Below are 23,328 nucleotides of genomic sequence, written 5' to 3' on the forward strand. Positions count from 1 at the left end.
TTGATTCCGATGTGCAAGCATCAGACTTTTTCAAATTCATATTCCCCTGGTGAAGAAGTCATCTCAGACATTCCAGGAATTGACGCTCTACTTTGTTAGTACGCACTAATTTGATTTGCTGTGCCTGCAGGTCATTTAAAGTCGCGAAGATTACTTTATTGTTGATTATACACAACTCTAACGTCCCTTGCTGCATCTCTTCCATTCCCTCTCTTTCTCTTTTGATGGCGAGAGAGAGCTCACCGGGTCCTCGGGTCGGGTTGCATGGAGAGGCGATGCGGCAGTTTGACACAGCCGGTCTCCCTTCTAGTCACAGGAGCGGTCTCTCTCTCTCCCTCGTTCGTGAGAGAGAGCCTGTCTGAGAAGTAGAAGTGCTGGTTATGGACTGTAGTTTTTGATGGACTCTAGATCATATTCTCTCTGGGGCTTTACTAATGCTTGCGTGGGTGGGGGGTCGATGCAAGTGGGGGAGGGCAGGAGAGGGAAGGGTTGATGTTTTTGCTGCTGCTTGTGAGGGGCAGAGGGCCTTTGGGGTTCTAACGTTTTTCTGTTATTCATTCTTTGTTTTATTCTGTCTGCGACGAGTAAGAATTCCAGGTATACGGCATTCATTCTGATATTCAATTGAAACACTGATGCATTTTTTAGAGACGGGTTATAAACAACTTCCAATACCTTAGCTCGAAATGGCAGCTGTCAATTTCCCTCCAGCCCAACCAGTTGAGTCCTTCAGGTTTGTTCGTTGCGCCAGATTTCGGCATCTGCAGTCCTTTATGTTTCCAACCTCCCAACATTTTTTTTCTGTTCCCTACTTGCATAATCCCTGATGAAGTGCACAAGACCTCTCGTCTTTACGGCTACCACTAAATGTTAAATCGTCAAAACTCAAAGACAATAAAATCAAACACATTTGAATATTTATGCTTTAGTTCCCTCATCTAATGCATGCCGCATGAACTTTGATACAGTGCCTTTAAATTCTGTACTTATCTTCTGCTCGTCTTTGCTTTCCCCCTATTTTTGCTGTCTGCAAATCGCCTTGCCATAAGCAGTTTTGTCCTCCTTCCCCTTAACTCTCCACTCTGGCTCCCAAACCGGATCATTGCTCTACCATTGGAAACCACCGCTCTGCATAATTTTGAAAAGGATTCCCGGCAGTTTTTCCCACTTTGCTTCCTTCTATCTGACCTGGTGAGCACTTCCAGTACTTTGTCTTTTTTTATTTCCAAAGAAATGGTTCTCAGTTGCTAACTATCCATATATTTTCAACATCTCCGTTTATGCAAAATCGGTTCCAGGACACACCGCCCTCACCTGAAGAGCATAATTCAATAGGAGGCGGTAATCTGGTTTTGATTGACATTTGGATTAGCCTGTGACGACTTGCGCTCCGTTTAGGTCACAGACGCGGAAGACGTCATGACGTTATGGCGGCTCTGGGAAGTGGACAGCGGCTTTTTCTGTTCCCGTGTCCCCTGACAACAGGGCCTGGGTTGTGCCGGAGCTTTGCTGGGAAATGGTGAGGAATGAGGGAAAGAGAGTGGGGTGGGGGAGGGATGAAGGTGGAGGATGGGATGAGGGAGGGAAGAGGGATGAAGGTGGAGGATGGGATGAGGGAGGGAAGAGGGATGAAGGTGGAGGATGGGTTGGGGAGGGAAGAGGGATGAAGGTGGAGGATGGGATGGGGAGGGAAGAGGGATGAAGGTGGAGGATGGGTTGGGGGAGGGAAGAGGGATGAAGGTGGAGGATGGGATGAGGGAGGGAAGAGGGATGAAGGTGGAGGATGGGATGGGGTGGGAAGAGGGATGAAGGTGGAGGATGGGATGGAGAGGGAAGAGGGATGAGGGTGGAGGATGGGATGGGGAGGGAAGAGGGATGAAGGTGGAAGATGGGATGGGGAGGGAAGAGGGATGAAGGTGGAGGATGGGATGGGGTGGGAAGAGGGATGAAGGTGGAGGATGGGATGGAGAGGGAAGAGGGATGAGGGTGGAGGATGGGATGGGGAGGGAAGAGGGATGAAGGTGGAGGATGGGATGGGGAGGGAAGAGGGATGAAGGTGGAGGATGGGATGGGGAGGGAAGAGGGATGAAGGTGGAGGATGGGATGGGGAGGGAAGAGGGATGAAGGTGGAGGATGGGATGGGGAGGGAAGAGGGATGAAGGTGGAGGATGGGATGGGGAGGGAAGAGGGATGAAGGTGGAGGATGGGGTGAGGGTGGAGAACAGTGTGTAAAGGAGTGGGGATGAAGGAATGTGGAGGACGGGTGTAGGAAGTTGGGGTGGAGAATGGAGTGTAAGAACGAAGGGGTGGGGATGGAGGAGAGAAGAGCTGTATGTCAATAAATACATAAATCATACACCTGTCATGGTAGATAAGCGAGAGTTTTTGAGAAGTCATAAAGTGAATCATACATAGAGCTATTACCCTGTATTAGGATTATAATACCTCAAAAGGCTGCTGTCAGATGCTTTATATTGTCAAGAGTACAGGGGCATAGCGGAAAACTTTGTTTTGTGTGCACTCCATACAGATCAGTTCATTACAATCGGAGTGCAGTGGAAAACAGTTACAGAATGCTGAGCAAAGTATTGTAGTTAGAAGGAAGTTACAGTCAGGAAATAAATTGCAAAGCCATGATGATGCAGACTGTGAGTTCAAGAGTCCATCTTATAATGGAGGCAGTTCAAAGTCTCCCAAGAGCAGGATAGAATTCTTTGAGCCTGACTGTATGTACTGTGGTATATGAAAGGTCTAGATAGTGTGGACATGGAAAGAATGTTTTCTGTAAGTCAAGTCACTTTTTATTGTCATTTCGACCATAACTGCTGGTACAGTACACAGTAAAAATGAGATTTTTTCAGGACCATGGTGCTACATGAAACAGTACAAAAACATACTGAACTACATAAAAACAACACAGAAAAAAACGACACTAGACTACAGACCTACCCAAAACTGCATAAAATGCACAAAACAGTGCAGGCATTACAATAAATAGTAAATAAGACAATAGGCACAGTAAAGGGCAGTAAGTTGGTGTCAGTCCATACTCTGGGTATTGAGGAGTCTGATGGCTTGGGGGAAGAAACTGTTACATGGTCTGGTCGTGAGAGCCTGAATGCTTCGGTGCCTTTTCCCAGATGGCAGGAGGGAGAAAAGTTTGTATGAGGGGTGCATGGGGTCCTTCATAATGCTGTTTGCTTTGCAGATGCAGCGTGTGGTGTAAATGTCTGTAATGGTGGGAGGAGAGACCCCGATGATCTTCTCAGCTGACCTCACTATCTGCTGCAGGGTCTTGCGATCTGAGACGGTGCAATTCCCGAACCAGGCAGTGATGCAGCTGCTCAGGATGCTCTCAATGCCGCCCCTGTAGAATGTGATGACGATGGGGGTGGAAGATGGGAGATGTAATGGGGGAGTCTAGGACTGAAGAGCACAGCTTCAGAACAGAAGGACATCCATTTAAAACAGGGATGGGTAGGAATTTCTTTCGCCAGGGGTGGTGAATCTGTGGAATTCATTGTCACAGACAGCTCTAGAGGCCAAGTCACTGGCTATATTTAAAGCGAAGATTGATGAGGGCATCAAAGGTTATGGCGAGCAGGCAGGAGAATGGGGTTTAGAGGGAAAATAAATCAGCCAAGAGTGAATGTTGGAATAGCCATGATGCCACTGGATGAGATGCTTTCTATGCAGTTTTGAGTCGCTTCATATTGGTGGTAGTATGATTGCTATGGGCTCACTTTCAAGAACTTTACAACCCTTGATCTCAATTTATTTACTTGTTTAAATTTTTCTCTTGTGTTTGCAGTTTGTCTTTATCACATTGATTGTCAGTCTTTGTGTTCAGTTTTCACTGATTCTATTGTATTTCTTTGTTCTACTGTGAATGTCCCCAAGAATCATATATAGTTATAAAGAAGGCAGAACAGCTGCTATAATTTATTAGGAACTTGAAGAGATTTGGTGTGTCAACAAATACACTCAAAAACTTCTATAGTTGTACCATGGAGAGCATTCTGACAGGCTGCATCACTGTCTGGTAAGGAGGGGCTACTGCACAGAACTGAAAGAAGCTGCAGAAGGTTGTAAATCTAGTCAGCTCCGTTTTGGGCACTAGCCTACAAAGTACCCAGGACATCTTTAGGGAGCAGTGTCTCAGAAAGGCATCGTCCATTATGCACCCAGGGCATGCCCTTTTCTCACTGTTACCAACAGGTAGGAGATACAGAAGCCTGAAAGCACACACTCAGCGATTCAGGAACAGCTTCTTCCCCTCTGCCATCCAATTCCTAAATGGACATTGAAGCTTTGGGCACTACCTCACTTTTTTTTTAATATACAGTATTTCTGTTTCTGCACATTCTTTTAAATCTATTCAATATATGTAATTGATTTACTTGTTTATTTATTATTATGTTTTATTTTATTTTTTCTCTCTCTGCTAGATTATGTATTGCATTGAACTGCTGCTGGGAAGTTAACAAATTTCATGTCACATGCTAGCGATAATAAATCTGATTCTGATTCTTCTGGTGATATACATGTTTATGTACCTTGATAATAAATTTGAACTTTGAACTTCATTTTAATCCAGTTTTCTTTTCTTTCACAGGCACTGATTCATGTCGGCTAATGGTCTGGAGTTAGAATCCTGAGGAAATTTCCCTCCCTGCAATCAAGACATTCAGTCCAGTTACAGGGTCAAACTGATGTCCAACTAAGATCAGGTAATTCACAACTTGCTTTAAGACTTGTTCTACAGATTAGAGCTTGCTGTTTTTTGAGACCCTGCCTCTTTGCAGCAGAAGTGAGGAGCCTGCAGAGTTTTAAAATTTGCAGGTATAAAAGGAAGTCAGGCTCCAGCTGAGTACCCATCTTTAAAATGAGCATGAAATGAATGTCTTAAAATATATGAAGATAAATCCCCAGGGCTGGATCAGGTTTAGCCAAGGACTCTGTGGGAAGCTAGAGCAGTAATTGCAGGAGCCCTAGCTGGGATGTATGCATCAACATTAGTGAGGGGCCAGAAGACTGGAGGGTAACTAACATTGTGCCTTTATTTAAGAAGGGCTACAAAGAAAACCAGGGGACTATTGACAAATAGAATATCAGAGAGGATTCTGAGGGATAAGGTGTACGACCATTTGGAAAGACTAGCAACCAAGAAGATCGATTAGGGTAAGGTGGTAGGTGTGGTCTCTATGGACTTAAGGAGGTCTGCGATAAGAGTCCACGTGATACATGGGGTACTATGAAAAGTTAAATCACATGGGATAAGGGGAGATACAATACAAAATTAGCTTGACAGTAGAACGCAGAGGGTAATGGCAGAAGGGTGCTTTTCAGACTGAAAGCTTGTGATGGTGATGTTCTCTGGGGCTCAGCTGCTAGATCCTTTGCAATAATTTGCATGAGAATTACAAGGAATTATCTAATCAAATCAAGTTTAATTATCATTCAGACCATACATGCATGCAGTCAAACGAGATGTCGTTCCTCTGGGGCCAAGATGCATAACATACATTTAGAATAGTGAGAGAGAGCAAAAAAACACGTCGTTATGCAAGAAAACACATGTATAGTCCATGTCCTTGAGCGATATGCAAATTGATGGTACAGTTGCTGGCAATCCACCTGTCATTCCACTGGATGAGCAGCAGAGGGCAGCACAGACAGGAGAGGCCAGCTCCCTACCAAGCATGGACTCCACGATACACCCCCTCCAACACTCTCACCTGGACTCCAGCAGCAGGCAAGCCCACTTGTGGCCTAGTCCTTTCTACAACTGCCTGTTTCACCACCATACAAAGGAAATGGGCCTGCAACATCGCACATTATCAATGTCCAACAAATCTTGAGATCACAAGAGAAACATCCAAAACAGTTTCTCATGGTTACAGTCTGCCGGCTTCACCTTCTACCGGCCCATCTGCCAGCTCCTTCTACACCCTGGCCTGCAGCTCCAAACAGCGAACAGATCAATGATGCGGTAGACCTGCTGTATCAGTTGTTCTTAGAGTCCGGTAGAGTCTTACAAACATAAAAAACACATTTTAAAAAGAAAACTGCACCATTGGTTGGCCCCCGAGAGGCTGCTGCGGTCAAACGCAACACCATCTCACCGGTAGTCCTATCTATAAAATTAGTAGGTTTGCATATCACTAAAATGGGTGGTGTCATTGACAGTGAAGGTGGTTATAGGATTTACAGAGGGATTTTGAACAGCTTGGGTAACTGAGCCAAAGAATGGCAAATGGAGTTTAATTCTGATAACGTGAGGTATTGCATTTTGGAAAGACAGATTTTCACAGTGAATGGTAGGGCCCTGGGGAATGGTGTAGAACAGAGTTACCTAGTATACAAGTACTATGGTTCCCTGAAAGTGGCATTGCTGGTAAACAGGGTGGTGAAGGATGTTTTTGGTACATTGGCCTTCAGTCAGGGCACTGAGTACTGAAGTTGGAATGTTATGTTGCAGTTGTACAGGGTGTTGATAAGCTGCACTTAGAATATTATTTTCACTTTTGGACACCCTTTTATAGGAAAGATGCCATTACAATGAAAATGGAGCAGAGGAGATTTACAAAGATGTTAATCAGGGCTGAAGGGACTGAGTTTTGGAGAGAAGTTGAGTAGGTTTGGATTGTTTGGAGTGAGAAGTGAAGTTATAGGAGTGCATAAAATCATGAGGACTAGTGGGCCAAGGTTTAAGGTAAGAGAAGAGGAATTTGAGAACCCCATGAACACTGCTTTTCTCTTTTTTGCACTAATTTAATTTAACTTTTCTAATGTATATACTTAACTGTAATTTACAGTTTTATTATGTATTGCAATGTACTGCTGCAGCATAACAACAAATTTCATGCCATATGCCAGTGATATTAAACCTGACTGATTCTGAACATGAGCACCAATTTCTTCATCAAGAGAGCAATTAGTGAATGGTTGAAGCTGCCAAAAGAAATGGTTGACACAGGTATATTAACAACGTTTAAAAGGTACTTGGGTACATGGATTGGAAGGAGTCAGAGGGATATGGACCAAACGCTGGAACATGAGACTAGCTATGAACCAGTTGAACCAAAGGGCCTGTTACTGTGCTATGTGACTCCAACTCTGTTACCTAACCTCATCCTGTAGGAATATTTTTGTAATTCAAGGAACTTCCTTCAATTACCAATTAATTTCAAGAATCAATGTTGTCTCTTAAAACAAGATAGTTTATTGTCATTCGTTAGTACATGAGTGTAAGGAGAACAAAATGATTGTTACTCCTGATCCGATGCAGCATAAGAGATGGAAAAAAAGCACAATAAATATAAATATAAACACAATGTACAAGTAACTGTTCTATACATAGACTGTTTTATGTACATAAAGTGATGCTGGGTGATGCGTATGTAGTGATTGTGGGGTGGGTGTACATAAACACCTCCATGAGGCTGGAGGGGTTGATCAGTCCAACAGCTTGGGTGGAGTGACTGTTTTTGAATAGTAGTTCTGGTGTGGATGTTGTGTAGCCTCTTCCCTGATGGGAATGGGATAAACAGTCCATGAGCAGGGTGGGTGGCTAGCCTTTTTCTGCACCTTTCTGTGCATATGTAACTTGATGGCGGCTACTTAGTTTCAACTACCCATTGCAGTGCAGTAACTGCTATATATATTTAACGTGCCAATTTTTTTTCTTTGATTTATTTGTTATTTTGAAATACGTGTTTTTTATTAAGAGATGGATCCGATTGAAAATCAGCTGGAACTCCTTTTGAAAGGAGAAGGCATGGAGGTAAAGAACTATGATTCCCCACTGGATGAAGTGGTACCTGTAATTGTGCGGAAAACTGTCTGTTACATCGTTGCTGCAATAATACTAAATGAGCAGGTAAGTCAGCTACATCATCTACTCCTGGGACCAAAATGTGCTGGAATTGGCTAGTGAGGAAGCTAGTCCAGGGCTATGACCATTGCTCTGCAATTAGATGATACAAGGCAGGAGTGCCCCACCTGGAAACCATAGACCCCTCGGTTAATGATAGGGGTGCATGGAATAAAAAAGCTTGGGAACCCCTGAAATAAGGAGATTAGTACCACTTCGCTCTTCCTGCTGGTAGATCTTTCGACACAATATCCTTCTAGAAACTTTCTCAAGACTTTCAGCTAACTTCCTTAACACTGCTTCTGTCTCCCTGTTATTGAGAGATTTTGTTTTTACATTCAAGGTGCAAGTTTAGCAAAGGGATGGGCAATAGAAGAACAATGAAGATGATTTAAAAACATTTGGTTTTGCACTTCTTTATTAGGGGAAGTCCTCATTAGGGGATGGGAGGTGAAGAGAGTCAATAACTTTAAATTCCTTAGTGTTATATCAGGAGATCTGCCCTGGGACCAGCACACAAGTGGCTTTACAAGGAAGGCATGGCAGTACCTTTACTTTCTGGGAAGTTTGCACAGATTTGGCATGTCATCTACAACTTTGACAAACTTCTTTGGAGAGCATAATAATGGGTTGTATCACAGCCTGTTACGGAAACACCTGTGCCTATGAACAGAAAAGCTTACATAAAGTGGTGGGTATAGCCCAGTCCATCACAGGAAAAGCCCTCCCCACCATGAAGCGTACCTACAAGGAGCACTGCCACAAGAAAACAGCATCCATCATCAAGGACTCCCACCATTCAGGCCCAGCTTTCTTCTTGCTGCCATTGAGAAGGAGGTACAGAAGCCTTTAGGTCCCAGATCACCAGGTTCATGAACAGTTATCACCCTTCACTTTCAAGGATGCTACAACTCGTGTGTTCTCAGTATTACTTGCTTTTTTTTTAAACTTATGTTTTATTATGTTTATGTTATTGTACAGTTTGCCAGTCTTTGTGATTCCATTGTATTTCTTTGTTCTGTGAATGCCAACAAGAAAATGAATCTCAGGTGACATACACATACTTTGATAATGAATTTACTTTGAACTTCGAAGCGTTAGAAAAACGCAGCAGGTACAGCAACATCTGTAGAGAACAAAGTAGTTAACATGTCAGATCAATAACCTTGACCAACTTTGGTTAGTCACGTGCATTACCACATGATTTAAACAAAGTGCTACAACAGAGGCAAAACAGACATCATAAATGGGCAACTTTAAGAGTAAAGTGGGGCCAATATTTGGATAAAGCAGCCAGTCCAAGCTACTAAGAATCCAATGAATGTGACAAACTGGTTTAGTTGTAGTTCTAGTTACTTTTAATTACAAGAATGTTATCAGGATGCTTAATTAATGATATAATGTAGTGCTGCTACTCCACTGACATGAACATATCTGCAAGTTAGTTAGCAATTCATGGTGAACTATTTGAACTTTAATGTGGTTCCACTTGCATATGTCTTCTCTCCTGTGGGCAGCAAGGTAGTGTAATGGTTAGAATTACGCTGTACAATGCCAGCATTCCGGTTCAATTCCACCACTGTTTGGAAGGACAGTGTCTCCCTTATGACTGCATGGCTTTCCTCTGGATGCTCCGGTTTCCTCCCACATTCCAAATGCATATGGGTTAGAGTTAGTAAGTTATGAGCATGATACGTCGGTACCAGAAACATGCTGACACTTGCCAACTGTCTTCAGCACATTCTCCAACCATCGAGTCTGCTCTACCATTTCATCATGGCTGATCCATTCCCCTGACGGCCCCAAACTCCTGCCTTCTCCCTTCTGTTGGTCATCTTCTGCCCTCTGCTGGTCATTGACGCAGATGATGCATTTCATTGGATGTTTCAATGTATAGGTGACAAATAATGCTAAGGATTTTTATCTTTCTTTAATATGGTTAATACACTAGTATTTAGCAATGTTCTTTAAGTCTGTATGCGTGCATGTGAATATGTATATTCCCTTTGATTTGTTAAGCTTGCTGAGCTGTGTTTTTCCTGTGATTCAAGTCTGAAATTTAGTGGCTATTCTTGTATGTTGGATCTGGGCAAGTCCAATCATACATTAATGACGGCAAAGGTGTAGTTTTTGTTAAAATTTATATGGACCACCTTTCTCCCAAATACTAAATTTACAGTCCTTGCAACTTCTATCCCAACATGCAGAAAGAAGTGGTGATGATGCAGGAGGCAAAACAAGAATGTTATGGCAAGTGGTACCTGCCAGCAGGGAGGATGGAACAAAATGAAACCATCACTGAGGCCGTGAAGAGAGAAGTTCAAGAAGAAACTGGTTTGGAGTGCGAGCCCTACACTCTGCTGAGCGTGGAGGAAAGAGGTCCACGATGGATCCGGTTTGTTTTCCTGGCAAGAATTACAGGTGCGCATTTCCCTTTTTGGTGAAGGTGGGAGTGATGGGAATTAAAGTGGCTGTCGCACTATGATGAGCGAATACAAAGTAATGACTGCAGTCCTGAATTGTTTACTTTGGAATGTATACACTGGGTATATTTTGACGGGAATTTCTTTTTTTGTAAATTGGTATTTTGTAACATATCAAACAATAATTTTAAGGTATATGTTGTTTATATGCTGATTCCTTTTTATGTTATAACTGGTGTCAACGGACTGTGTAATAAAGAATCTGAATTATTCTTTCAAAAACTGAAGTATTATGGATTTGGCTTTTGAGATCTTAGTGTTGTGGACTTTCCTAAGTAAAAAATGAGGAATCAATGGCAATGAAATGGTTCATTCAGTGGACAACATTTGTAAAAGTCATCTGTAACTCATTGTACAGGTTAAGTACCCCCTTATCTGAAATGCCTGGGGCTGGAAGTGTTTTGGGTTTTGGATTTTTTCAGATTTTGAAATATATGAGATAGTTAGATGAGATATCTTTTCCAACTCTGAATTTATGGGCTACAAATAAACAGTCTTTATCTTACAGTGTTCATCACACGTGTTGTTAACAGTAAAAATTATTACATTGCATCATTATAAAGTGTACAGGATAACGAAAGCAGCACAGCAGGATCAGAATTCCTGAATCAGCTGTTGAACAACAGCAGGCTTTCGGTCTCTACCTACGATGCTGTGTTTTGATTAAATGGTTACAGTACACTGTATTTGCATTTACCTTTTTTTAGGTTTTATGTAAAGTAAAAAAAAAATCAGCATTTCTTCTGGTGTTAGATTTTCATCGCCTACACTTTAAAAATGTAATAAATGCCATTATGTAAGGTATAAAAGCAAACAGCATCGTATACTTGTTCTGGTGTTAAATTTTCATGATCAGCAGATGCTTTAAAAATTTGATGCCATGCCTTTTCTTAAATTTCTGCAACCAGCGTGCTGAATATTCACAATTACCTTTGATTTTCAGTTTGTTATGATAGGTCTATGCTTGTTTCGTGATCAGCATACCGTTAAGCAGCATATGTTCAGTCCTCTAATACACGATCGAGATCTTCATTTTTCAGGTGAAATTTTCAATTTGTGATGTCATGGCAAAACTTAAAAAAATCTGATTTCAGAAGTTTTCAGATTTTGGAATTTCAGATAAGGGGTATTCAACCTGTAATTTTTTTGTGTGTTATGTTCATGGTTCTAACGAAACATCAATATTAGCATTACAGAGATAATTTTATCTAAAAATGTATTATTCACAGAGGTTTCATAGCAATTAATCACTGTTGGATTTTGAAATTACTCCTCTAGTAACTTCAACAAAAATTTTGTATTGGGTGGTATTTTATTTGATGAGTCCAATGCTGATATTAAGCAATGTTTATTTCTAGGAGGGAACTTGAAGACTACATCAGAGAGTGATGCGGAATCCTTGCAGGCAAGATGGTGGGACAGAGTGTCACCACTTCCCCTGAGAGCCAGAGACATCTTAAATTTGATTTCATTTGCTGTCAAGCACAAAGAGAAAGCTTCTCATCCAGTGATTATGCCTGCTGAGTTGCCCTGCCCAGTTGTGTGTCACCGAGTAGTATCAGCCTTTCTCAACAAAAGCAATGAACTGTGGCTGCTGACTAACAATCAGAGCCATCCCCATTTCCCCATCACTGTCTGTGGTTCCTCCTCAGCCGATCTATCCTGCAGCGTAGAAGTGGCCATCTACAGACTGATCAAGGAGTGCTTGAGGGATTCGCAGGTCAAGGTGAAAACTCATGGCATCTTGGGGTTGCAACACAGCGGTGGAATCACCGGGAAGACAGATGGTGTTTGTTTCAATGTGCTGGTCACTGTCGCCCAGGTGGAAACTACATACAGCCAGTTCCCTCCAGATATTAACAGTGTGAAGTACACTTGGCACAAAGTGGACAATGATGATTTAAAAATTCAGTTGTTAGAGAGATTGTCATTTTCTTCTGTTGTGCCATTTTTGAATTAAAGTGACAAGGGAAACATTAAAATAAAAGGAGGTTGAATCTTTTTATATTGATTGCCTGAGGCTATGTCCACTCTACACTGGATAAATACGTAACCGAAGCTTTTTCTCTTCGTTTTTACCCTCCATCCACACTAAAACGGCGTTTTCGTCCTCCAAAAATGGAGATATTCAGAAAGACTCTCCAGAGTGTGTAATTTTGAAAATGCTGGATTGGCCAGAGCAGTGTGGATGGGGTAACTGGAGAAATTTAAAAATGCTGTCATGACGTGCCGTTTTAGACCATTTCATAGTTTTCTTGAACGCAACCTAACAATTTCAGAACAGACGGCAATGAGACTAAAGGCAGAAGAGTTAGAAATGTACTCACCAAATACTTCGACCCATAACTTACTGAATAAATAAGTATACTCACTTTGCCCTGTTTTCTGTTCTTGCTCATATGAAGTTGGTATTTATGCAAGTACTTCTCTGACAATAGATGTGAAACAGCCTAATGTAACATTGTATGGAAATACAAGATACTGTAATACTGATGCAGACATGTTTTATACATTTAACAAGGGGCTTTATTAATGCAACAGAGTTTGTCAGTTTTTCAATGTTCGTCATTAGCCGGGTCATACTGTCTGTGAACTCCCTGTCGGTTCCCTCCATATGCTCCAGTATTTGTTTTCTTTTAGTTTTAAGTCCTCCTGCGCGAGAGCCAACAGCTGTCCGTTGCTTAAGTTTTTCTAGTCCGTATCTGAACAAACGCGCACCAAGTCTTTCACAGCGAGATTCGACACCAAACATGTCACTTGTTTTCAGTAGATGTGTCCTGCACATATGCAGTAGGAGGAGATTCGCCGAAGTATCCGTTTTAATGTGGACAGAGATATTTTTAAAAACGCCTTGTGTGGACACCTATTTTTACGCGAAACCGGCGTTTTCAAAATTATCTGGTCTAGTGTGGACGTAACCTGAGTCTAGGCCCTGTAGTGAACTTAGGCATTCTTTTGTTAAGTGTCGTGTCACATAAGAAATCACGGTCTTTCCATGACAATGGTTGTTTGCAGATTTTTCTGTAGAAGTGGATTGTCATTTACAAGACAAGACACCCCAGCTATTAACAATACTCTTCAGAGACTGTCTGCCTGGAGTCATTGGTAGCACAACCAGGACTTGTGATGTGCATCAGCTGCTCATACAATTGTCCACCACCTGCTCCTGTGACTTCATGTGACCCTGATCGGTAGTAGGGGGCTAAGTCGGTGCTGCACCTTGCCCAAGGGTGATCTGCAGGCTAGTATATATAAATTGGAATTTTATCACTGGAGCATCTACATCCCACTTCACAATCCAGGAGTATTAAGGAAAAAGATTTTCTATTAGTGGTTAGGCTTCAACATACGGGAGACAAAAAGACCTGATGGACAGATTAAAATAAAAAATACACTTGACCTTGCAAATAACTGAATCTTGAAGACGGTGTAATTTTTCCCCCCTTTACTGGGTAAATCTTTTATTTCCTTACTCCAATGCTTGACGATATTGGACCTGATTTAGCTTTTATGTGGTAAATGCCTGTTGAAAGCTTTTTGTACCACAATGCCACCACCCTGATTAAAAAGAATAATCAAATTTTTTTCCTTCTAAGTGTTACTTTATTAATACATCCTTTATTAAAGGCTGATTAAAAAACAATTTATAATAAAATATTCGCACTGCAGATTAAATGCCCAAAATATTTTCTCTCATAATCCACTTCAACTTACTGCACTAAACACACTCCCTACTTTATTTTTACAGCTGCGTGGACCAACCATTGCTCTGAGCAGGAAATTTTTACATGTTCTGCAAACTCTGCAGCACTTTAAATGTTTTCATTTTGTAATATGCATACATTAGAATGAAAAATTGAAAAATCACATACTTTTGATTTTATTTATTAATTAAAGGGTTCAATATCAGAATATATACAATATACAACTATAATTCTTCACAGATATCCATGAAACAAACTTCAAAGGAAGAAAGACAGAAAAAAAAGTTAGAGCCCCAAAACCACCCCTTCCCATTACACAAGCAGCAAATACAACATCCCTCCCCTCCCCAGTCGCTCCAACAAAAGCATCAACCCCACCACCCACTATGCAACTAATAGCAAAGTCCCCAGAGAACATGATCTAGAATCCATCAAAAATTCAATACGGTACAACAAAGAAAATCTTTCACGTTCCGTAAACATTTTCTAGCCACACGGCATGAAGTCTATGTACGTGGGAGCATTTCGGCTACTACACAGCCACACTCCTGCACAGCTTGCGGGGAGCTGCGCTCGGATGGCACTGAGCATGTGGCAGGAGCACACAGTAGACCTGTGAACCCCACAAATTACACACTACTCATCCCACTGGACACCCCTGCCCCATCTGTGATAGACTACCCAGAGACTGCTTTGAATGCAGTGGTGTGTGTACCTACTTGGGTTGGTCAGTCTGAAATCAACATTTGGGAAATTAACAGGAAGATGGCATTCCGAATGCCATGAAAAAGAACCCATAATATTAACAGTAAAACTAAATCCCAGCTGATGTATTTAGAGAATGCAAACGACGTAAAGCAATGTCTATGAAATTTATTATAAAATCATTTGTCCCACACCACCAGGTTAGGAACAGCTATTACCCATCGACATCAGGCTCTTGAACCAGAGGGGATAACTTTACTCACCCCAACACTAAACTGATTCCACAGTATGGACTCACGTTTAAGAACTCACAATTTATGTTCTCGATATTATTTATTTATTTATTTATTTATTTATTATGTTTTGTGTTTGCAATTTGTTGTCTTTTGCACATTGGTTGTTTGTCCGTCTTCATTGTTTTTCATTTATTCTATTGTGTTTCTTTGCACTTACTGTGAATGCCTACAAGAAAATGAATCCCTGGGCAGCATAATAAATTTAGTTTGAACTTTATAAAAATATAAATCTTAATGACTATTTCAGACTTGGATGTGTTAGTATGGTAGAAATACCCCACCCTTCGAATCACTTACTGAAACAAATGACATCAGCATCTACCTGTGATGGTATTTGCGCCGACCTGGCGGCGAAGAACCATAGTTGGAGTCTCAGACCACTACAGCACAGAAACAGGTCCCTCAACCCATCTAGTCAATTCTGCCTAGTTCCAGCGACCTAGAACCACTACCCTCCATTCCCCTCCCCTCCATATACTTCACAAAGGTCTCTTAAATGTTGCAATCGAACCTGCATCCACCAGCTGTCTCCAAACTTGCACTACCCTCCGAGTGAAGAAGTTCCCCCTAAATATTTCACCTTTCACCCTTAACTTATGACCTCTGGTTCGAGTTTCGCCCATTCACTGGGAAAAAGACTGTTTGCATTTACCCCATCTATACCCCACATAATTTTGCGTCAACAACAGCGACGCCACCTTTCCTGATAGGCTGAGTGCTTTCTATGCACTGTCCAATTGAATGAAGTGGGGTGGAGGAAAGCTCCCTTCTCTTCACAGGTATGCTGCCTGTCCGCAGCTTATGTGAGGAGGACCCTAGCCTGGATGAACCCACGCAAAACTGCAGGGCCGGTCAACACACCCAGTCAGGTACCGAGGACCTGTGGGGCCCAGCTAACAGGTGATAGCTGCGTCCTCTCGGGTCTGACTGACACTACCAGATGGCCAGTTCCTGCGAAAGGTATCCTATCTCGTCCAGAGAAAAGGGCCAGGACCTCTCCGAATTCCTGCGCTCGGTACTTAGTGGAAATCGCTGGGTCACGCCCCGTGTGATTACAGGTCACACTCGCTGTGCTTCTGAGCAGTTTTTCTGAACACATCGTTCCCCTGCTCCCGTTGTAGAGAACTTTCACTCTCCGCTGACAGCGATATCCTCTACACACTAGTCGCAACTCTCTGCTCTATACAGGAAACAAGGAATCGCCAAGTCATTGATTTGCCACTTTTATAGATTTCTTGGTATCGATTTGGCAGGTCGATTTGTGGAAGCATGGTTTCAGATGTATGGCAGCTGCTTCGCCGCAGATTGCAAAGTTGTAGACACGGCTCAGCACATCACGGAAACCAGCCTCCCCTCTATGAAATCTGCCTACGTTTCTTGTTGCCTCGGGAAACCTACCAACAACTGAAAGACCTCATCCACCACGACATTCTCACTCTTGTAGGCTTCCTTCTGCCACAAGTAGTTGTGTCCTCGGCGAATTTATAGATAGCGTTTGAGCTGTGTCTCGCCACAGTCATATTTGTAAAGAAAGCCAGACCAGTGGTCTCAGCACGCACCCTTGAGTGGCGCCTGTGTTGATTGCCAACGAAGAGGAGATGGTATTTCAGCGCAGACTGTGGTCTCACCAATAAGGAAGTCAAGGATCCAGTTGAAGAGGGAGTACAGAGGCCCAGGTTCTTGATTAGTACTGAGTAGATGATGGTGTTGAACGCTGACATTCAGACCATTTATTGTCGTTGGTGTTCTGAAATATTGGTAGACATGAGTCTCTTTCAACCACTGAGGTGTTAATGACCGTCTCACAATTATATCACAGCTAATTTTCGACAACCCATTCAGTTTATGTGGGGAAAAAAAACGCGGTAGACTGAAACATTTAAAAAAAAGTCTTCTACTTGTTTCGGAACTTTTTATACTGTACTCGTTTTAATTTCATTACCGTCCATTAACTTCACGTCCCATTCTGGAACTGATTCTTTTTCCGTGTGTTTCCAGTCTATACTTTCACAACTAGCTCTCTGCGAGTTATCCCATCAGTGTTACTCGGAGAATGGACCCCTCGGTGACTAGTTAAGTACTATTGCTTTTAAAACTGAAGGCAACGGGGTTATCTGCTCCCGACCCCTTAGCCCACAGATCACCATAGCCCTTTGTCACATTCTATAGCCCTCGCTCTGGTTCGGTCTGAATAAACCTTAAAGCACGCGCCAAGGAAAATCGCATCCGACAAGATACGTTGAGCGAATAGTAATTGCTGAAAAAATTCCAACGATCGTGCGGACTGCAACGTTCAAAGTAAATTCTATTATCAACGTAAAGTGCATATACGTCACTATATACAACACTGAGATCCATTTTCTTCCGGGCATTCTCAGCAAATAGGAAGAAACGCGACGAAGTCGACGAAAACCCACACACAAGACGGACGAACAGCCGATGTGCAAACGTCAACCAATTGTGCAAATACAGAAAGAAAAATAAACAAAATAATAATACATACATAAATAAGCAAATATCGTGAACATGAGATGACGAGTCCTTGAAAGTGAATCCATAGATTGTAGGAACAGTTCAGTATTGGGGTGAGTGAAGCTATCCCCCCCCCCCCCGATTTAAGAGCCTGATGCTTGACAGTGGTCCTGAACTTGGTGGTGTGGCTCCTGAGACTCCTGTACCTCCTCCCTTATCGCAGGAGCGAGGGGAACTACTAGGCTGTAACCACAACCCTTTGTGGGCTTTTCCATTCAGGGGGATTGGTGTTTCCAAACCAGGCCGTGATGCCACCGGGTGATGTGGACAGTGTAGAAACAGGCGAATGAAATCGAATTTAGAGGGGTGTGTCGTATGTTTCTGAGGTAACGCAGAAAGGTTTGGGGACGCACAATAAACAGGAGCGGTGTAAAGTTTTGGAATGCGTGCCAACAGACACTTAACATTTACAAGAGAGCTATGGATGGTGGTGAACCCAAGTGCAAAGTAAGCCCTGGAATTAACTCAGAATTGAAGGAAACAATATGACACAAATGAAATCTAAAGGCAAACGGCAGTGCGAGAAACGGAACTCCTACGATTGAGAACTGAGTGCCCAGCACGAAGCCTTTAAGTACAGACTTTCCATAAAGGGATCCGGCAGGCAATAATTGGCAGTCTGCGTCTTAAAGGGACGACGTCTGCTAACCATACTCCGGGGAAATGGAGAACCAAAACTTGGATACCTGCTGCTGTTCAGTCGGAAGCATGACACAAGGTAGGTGTTTTGAAAGGCAGCCAAGTCTTCATTTCTTTAGTACCAATATGAATACCAGTAACAAATAAAAAACCAGAAATCAGAACCAGGTTTAATATCACCCGCATCCGTCGTGAAATTTGCTAATTTTGCGGCAGCAGTACAATACATGCATGATAAATATAAGAAAAAAATGAATTACAGTAATTATATTTGTATATTAAATTGTTATTTTAAAATAAATAATACGCAAGCAGAAATTTTTTAGAGTATTTAGGTACTCTAAACATGTGTTTAATGCCCATATAGAAATCGGATGGCAAAGGAGAAGAAGCTGTTCCTGAATCGTTGAGTGTGTGCCTCAGGTTTCTGTCCCTCATTCCTGATGATAACAATGAGAAGAGGACATGTCCTGGGTGACAGGAGTCCTTAATAATGGACTCCGCCTTCCTGAGGCACCGCGCCGTGAAGATGTCTTGGATACTACTGAGGCTAGTATCTGAGATGGAGCTGACTAATTTTACAACTTTCTGCAGCTTACTTCGATCCTGTGCAATAGCCACCACCACTCCACCCGCCCCCAATACCAGACGGTGACGCAGCCATTCAAAATGCTCTCCATGGTATAAGTGGGCAGGAATCACTACTGCCCTGTTGACCGAGTTTTGTCCAGTCTGAGCTTTAGGTCATAAAATACACTTTTCCTCAATTAATCAAAAGTTGTTCTGGCACAAGATACAAGTCCACGACTTCCAATGTCTTGAATCTTTATTGCGTATTGGTATTGGAGGGCATTTTCTCAAAAAAAAAGCTTTGGCATGTAAAACATTTTGATGTAAGCCCACATTATCATATACTCCAAAATGTCATTGTGTACCTACAGAAGATACCAAGTGTCTTAGAAAACTGGCTCTAGGATCTGTGAATATAGTCTTCTGTTTCCAAAAGCTAATGTTTGCAATGAAAGTGACGAATGTGTCCCCTTTTGGTCATTGATGCCTTTGTCCAATTTCAGCTCTAATTCTGGATTTGTTTGTTATTGTTTCAGGGAGGGATTAGTTTGATAATCTACAGAGAATCATTTTGTAATTAGATCAAATGACTGCTTCTTTTTCTGCTATATCCATTTCACCTAATTAAAGGGGCCTCACCCTGATGAAATACTATTCAGGAGAACTACATGGAGAGGAATTCCATTCTGACATGTTGGGCCATGGCCTTCTCTACCTCTACTGCCACAATGAGGCCACTTTCAGTTTGGAAGAGCAATGCCTCATATTCCATCTGGGTGGCCTCCAACTTGATGGCATGGAACATCGATTTCTCTAACTTTCAACAATCTCTCCTCCCCCCCCCCACCTCTTCTTCCATCCCCGTCCTAATTCCTCTCTTAACCTTTGTCATCTCACCTGCCGATCAGCTCCTTCTAGTGCACCTCTCCCTCCTTTTCTCCCATAATCTCCACTCCTATCAGATTCCTTCAGCCCTTTACCTTTTCCACCTATCAATTTCCAGGTTCTCACTTCATACCCCCTTCTCCATTCTCCTACCTTCCCCCCTCACCTGGCCTCACCTATCTCCTTCTAGATGGTGCTCATTCCCCTAGCCCCCCCCCCCCCTATTCTGGTTTCTCCTTTCCTTTCCAGTCCTGATGAATGGTCCAAGCCAGAAACATCAACTGTTTATTCCGTTTCATAGATGCTAACTGACCTGCTGAATTCTTCCAGTATCTTTTGTGTTTCTGGATTTCCAGTATCTGCAGACTTGTATTTAGGAGCTATGTTGAACTTCAGTTACATTGGTGTTGCTGTATAAAGATGAGAACTCATTTCCATTCCATTTCAACCCAGTGGTGAGAAGCCAGCCTTCATGAATGGGAATTGCTACCTTCTCTATGTGTCTTTTACTGGATGGGGAGTATTTCCAATGTTTTAGTAACCTGATGAGATTGCACCTGTGTTTCAGAATATTGTTGAGCCAGAACTCTAGGCTGTCAGCTGGGTCTGCTACCATTGATCAGGACCATTTATGTCAGATTGTCATGTTGAAATGGCACTTCTGCTTGCTCAAAGCTCAAAGTACATTTTACTACCAAGGTATGTATATTTTATACAAGCTTGAGATTTGTCTCCTTAAAGGCAGCCACGAAACAATGAATCCCAATAGAACCCATAAAAAACAAAAGGAGACTGTCAAACACCCAGTGTAAACAGAGAGAGGGGAGAAAAACAAATAGTGCAAACAATAAAAGCAAGCAAACAGCATTCAGAACTGAAGTTCATAACACCAGACATCACTGGAGTCAATCCAGAAGCCCATAAGTTGCAGGCCACAGACACAGTCCAGCACAGAGATGAGCAAACCCAGTGGAGCAGTGAGCTGAACTGGCCCATCTCTCACCTCCGACCCTGACACTCTGACAATTTCAATCTGGCCCAGTACTTAAATTGTCCAAATCTCAGGTTGTTCCTCACCCTCGGGCTCTGGCTCCACCACCTTGAGTCAGCCAGTACCCAATCTTCCCAATCTGGCTCAGCTCTTAATCAATCAGACATCCAATCTTTCTTCACCTCACCTCAGCTGCATCAAATTACCCTGTGAGGTTTGATGTGCTAGGAACCTGGTGCTCCATGTCTTTAGTTGGCTGAATACCACCGACAAGGATCCACTAATGCTTGTTTGGTGGCAGGTAATTAGAGGGACTGGCTAGCTCTAGTGTTATGTGGAGCTGAGTGCTTAACATGTTGTTGGAGCCAAGGCTTTACCTCAAGGGCAGCATGGTACTGTAGCGGTTAGAGTATTGCCAGTGACACAGGTTCAATTCTGCCACTGTCTTTAAGGAGTTTGTACATTCTCCCCATGACCATGTGGGTTTCCTCCCACAGTCCAAAGATGTACAGGTTAGTAAGTTGCTATGTTGGCACTGGAAGCATGGTGACAGTTGCGGGCAGCACTGAACACATCCTTGGACTGTGTTGGTTCACACAAATGACACAATTCATTGTATCGATGTTTTGATGTACATATGGCAACTAAAGCTAGTATTTCCTGTTCAAAAGCCCAAGGATATCAAAAGTTCAGTACCTGTACATCGTAGGGGGCTTGTATTTGGAGATTTGGACCGGAACATTATAAACACATCGATATCACCCAAACTCTGATCCAATGAGTCATGCCAATGGAAAAAGAGCTGAAGGTGATTAGATTTTATATTTACACATGCACAAAGTGCACATTCAACTGAAGAACTGGAGCATCGGATCAATGAAAACTCTGAAAGGGGTCATGTATCCAACAATAAACAGCCACAAATTATAGTGTGTATGGCTAAAAAGGCAATGTGCCTCATTCCACTCCAAAACACCAAAAAACAAGAATACTAGTTGACACCATAGTGTTCTGCTGAGCAAGTGTTTAAAGTTATCATCTTCAAGAGGCAATGTTAAACCCGGGGCCAGTCTGTCCTTCCAGATGGCACTGTTATTTTTAAGGGGACTTATTTCTATTATAGTCAGTTACTTGCATTGAGATAAGTATTCATGTTAAAAGATGACATATAAATGCAAATTATGTGCTTAGAGTTTTAGGTACTAATAAGAACAACAGTTTGTTGGTATCATGTGCACGTTTTGTGATTGTTTTGCATGCAGTTTAAAAGTAAAATTTAAACGTTGTTAGTGATTTAGTTGTTTTAAGTGCTTTTAAAATATATCAGCTTATATTAGTTGAGTACAAAGTAAATTTTATTATCAGGGAACAAATACATCACTACATACAACCTTGGGATTCATTTTCCTGCGGGCATACTCAGCAAATCGATAGAATGGTAACTCTGACAGGATCAATGAAAAAGATCATCTATAGTGCAGAAGGCAGCAAACCGCAAATGCAAATATAATTAAATAGTGAGAACATGAAATAACAAGATAAAAGAGTCCTTGCAGTGAGATCATTGGTTGTGGGAACATCTCAATAGATGGGCAAATGCAGAGTTTACCCCTTTGTTCAAAGAGTGTAATGATTGAGGGGTAGTAACTGTTCTTGAACCAGGTGGTGTGAGTCCTGGGGCTCTTGTACCTTCTACCTGATGGCAGCAGCGAGAAAAGAGCACGGCCTTGGTGATGTGGATCTCTGATGATGTATGCTGCTTTCCTACAACAGTGTTTCAATACTTATTCTGCACGTGGTATATTCTCTTATATGACTAACATGACCTTTCTTTACCCTGTTATTCTATTCAATTCCCCTTTTCTTCTTTTCTCTCCACCCCTAATCTTTTCACAAGGTTCTACTCCAATCTCCTCTCCTACCTACCCCTGTCCACCACCTTCTACAGTCCCCATCCCCTCTAACCCCTTCTCCCTCTTATTTCCTCCACTTTACAACTCTTTTCTTTCCCCTGATACTTTCGTCCCTGTTTCTTTCGCAAGCGGCTACCCCATCAGCGGAAAATGTACACTTTTTAACCTGAGAGATGGACATCTTCAATGAGTGATGCCTCAAGAAGTCAGCAACCTTCATTAAGAACCCCCATCACCCAGGATATTCTCATTGCTGCCATCATGACGGCACACTCTCAACAATTCAGGAACAGCTTCTTCCCCTCTGCCATCTGATTTCTGAATGGACATTACAACCAATGAATACTACCTAACTACGTTTTTAAAATTTATATTCCTGGAGATAGATGCATTTACTGTAATTCAGTTTTACCCGTTATTATGTATCGCATTGTACTGCTGCCGCAAAAACAACCAATTTCACGATATATGCAGGTGATATTAAACCTGAATCTAACTGTGAAAGCCTTTAATTTGCTCAATACCAGCGTACATCCCTCGGCCAAAGACCCTCACCGTCGCCATTTTGCGATGCCAATTTTAGTGCGGGCGCACATCGGGCCGGCGTGGGAGGATCCTCGTCAGTCCGCTTCTCCGATTAGCTGCGCTCCACATGATGGGCAGGGAACTCTGGGTCTCCATTGGCCGGCGGGGCCATATATATGTGTGTGAATGTCCGATGAGGGACGGGCTGG

General features: G+C 42.4%; 1 protein-coding gene across 1 annotated transcript; it reads left to right on the forward strand.

The window, feature by feature from the left end:
* Positions 1 to 1,398: 1,398 nt before the first annotated feature.
* On the forward strand, positions 1,399 to 13,979 carry nudt18 (nudix (nucleoside diphosphate linked moiety X)-type motif 18). Its single transcript, XM_059964995.1, has 5 exons — positions 1,399 to 1,519; positions 4,616 to 4,730; positions 7,731 to 7,882; positions 10,084 to 10,297; positions 11,718 to 13,979. Exons 3-5 carry the CDS (start codon positions 7,733 to 7,735, stop codon positions 12,317 to 12,319), a joined length of 966 nt encoding a protein of 321 aa, XP_059820978.1. The 5' UTR covers positions 1,399 to 1,519; positions 4,616 to 4,730; positions 7,731 to 7,732; the 3' UTR covers positions 12,320 to 13,979.
* The last annotated feature ends 9,349 nt before the right edge of the window (positions 13,980 to 23,328 follow it).

This window comes from Hypanus sabinus, chromosome 1, assembly GCF_030144855.1.
Source record: "Hypanus sabinus isolate sHypSab1 chromosome 1, sHypSab1.hap1, whole genome shotgun sequence".
NCBI classification, from domain to species: Eukaryota; Metazoa; Chordata; class Chondrichthyes; order Myliobatiformes; family Dasyatidae; genus Hypanus; species Hypanus sabinus.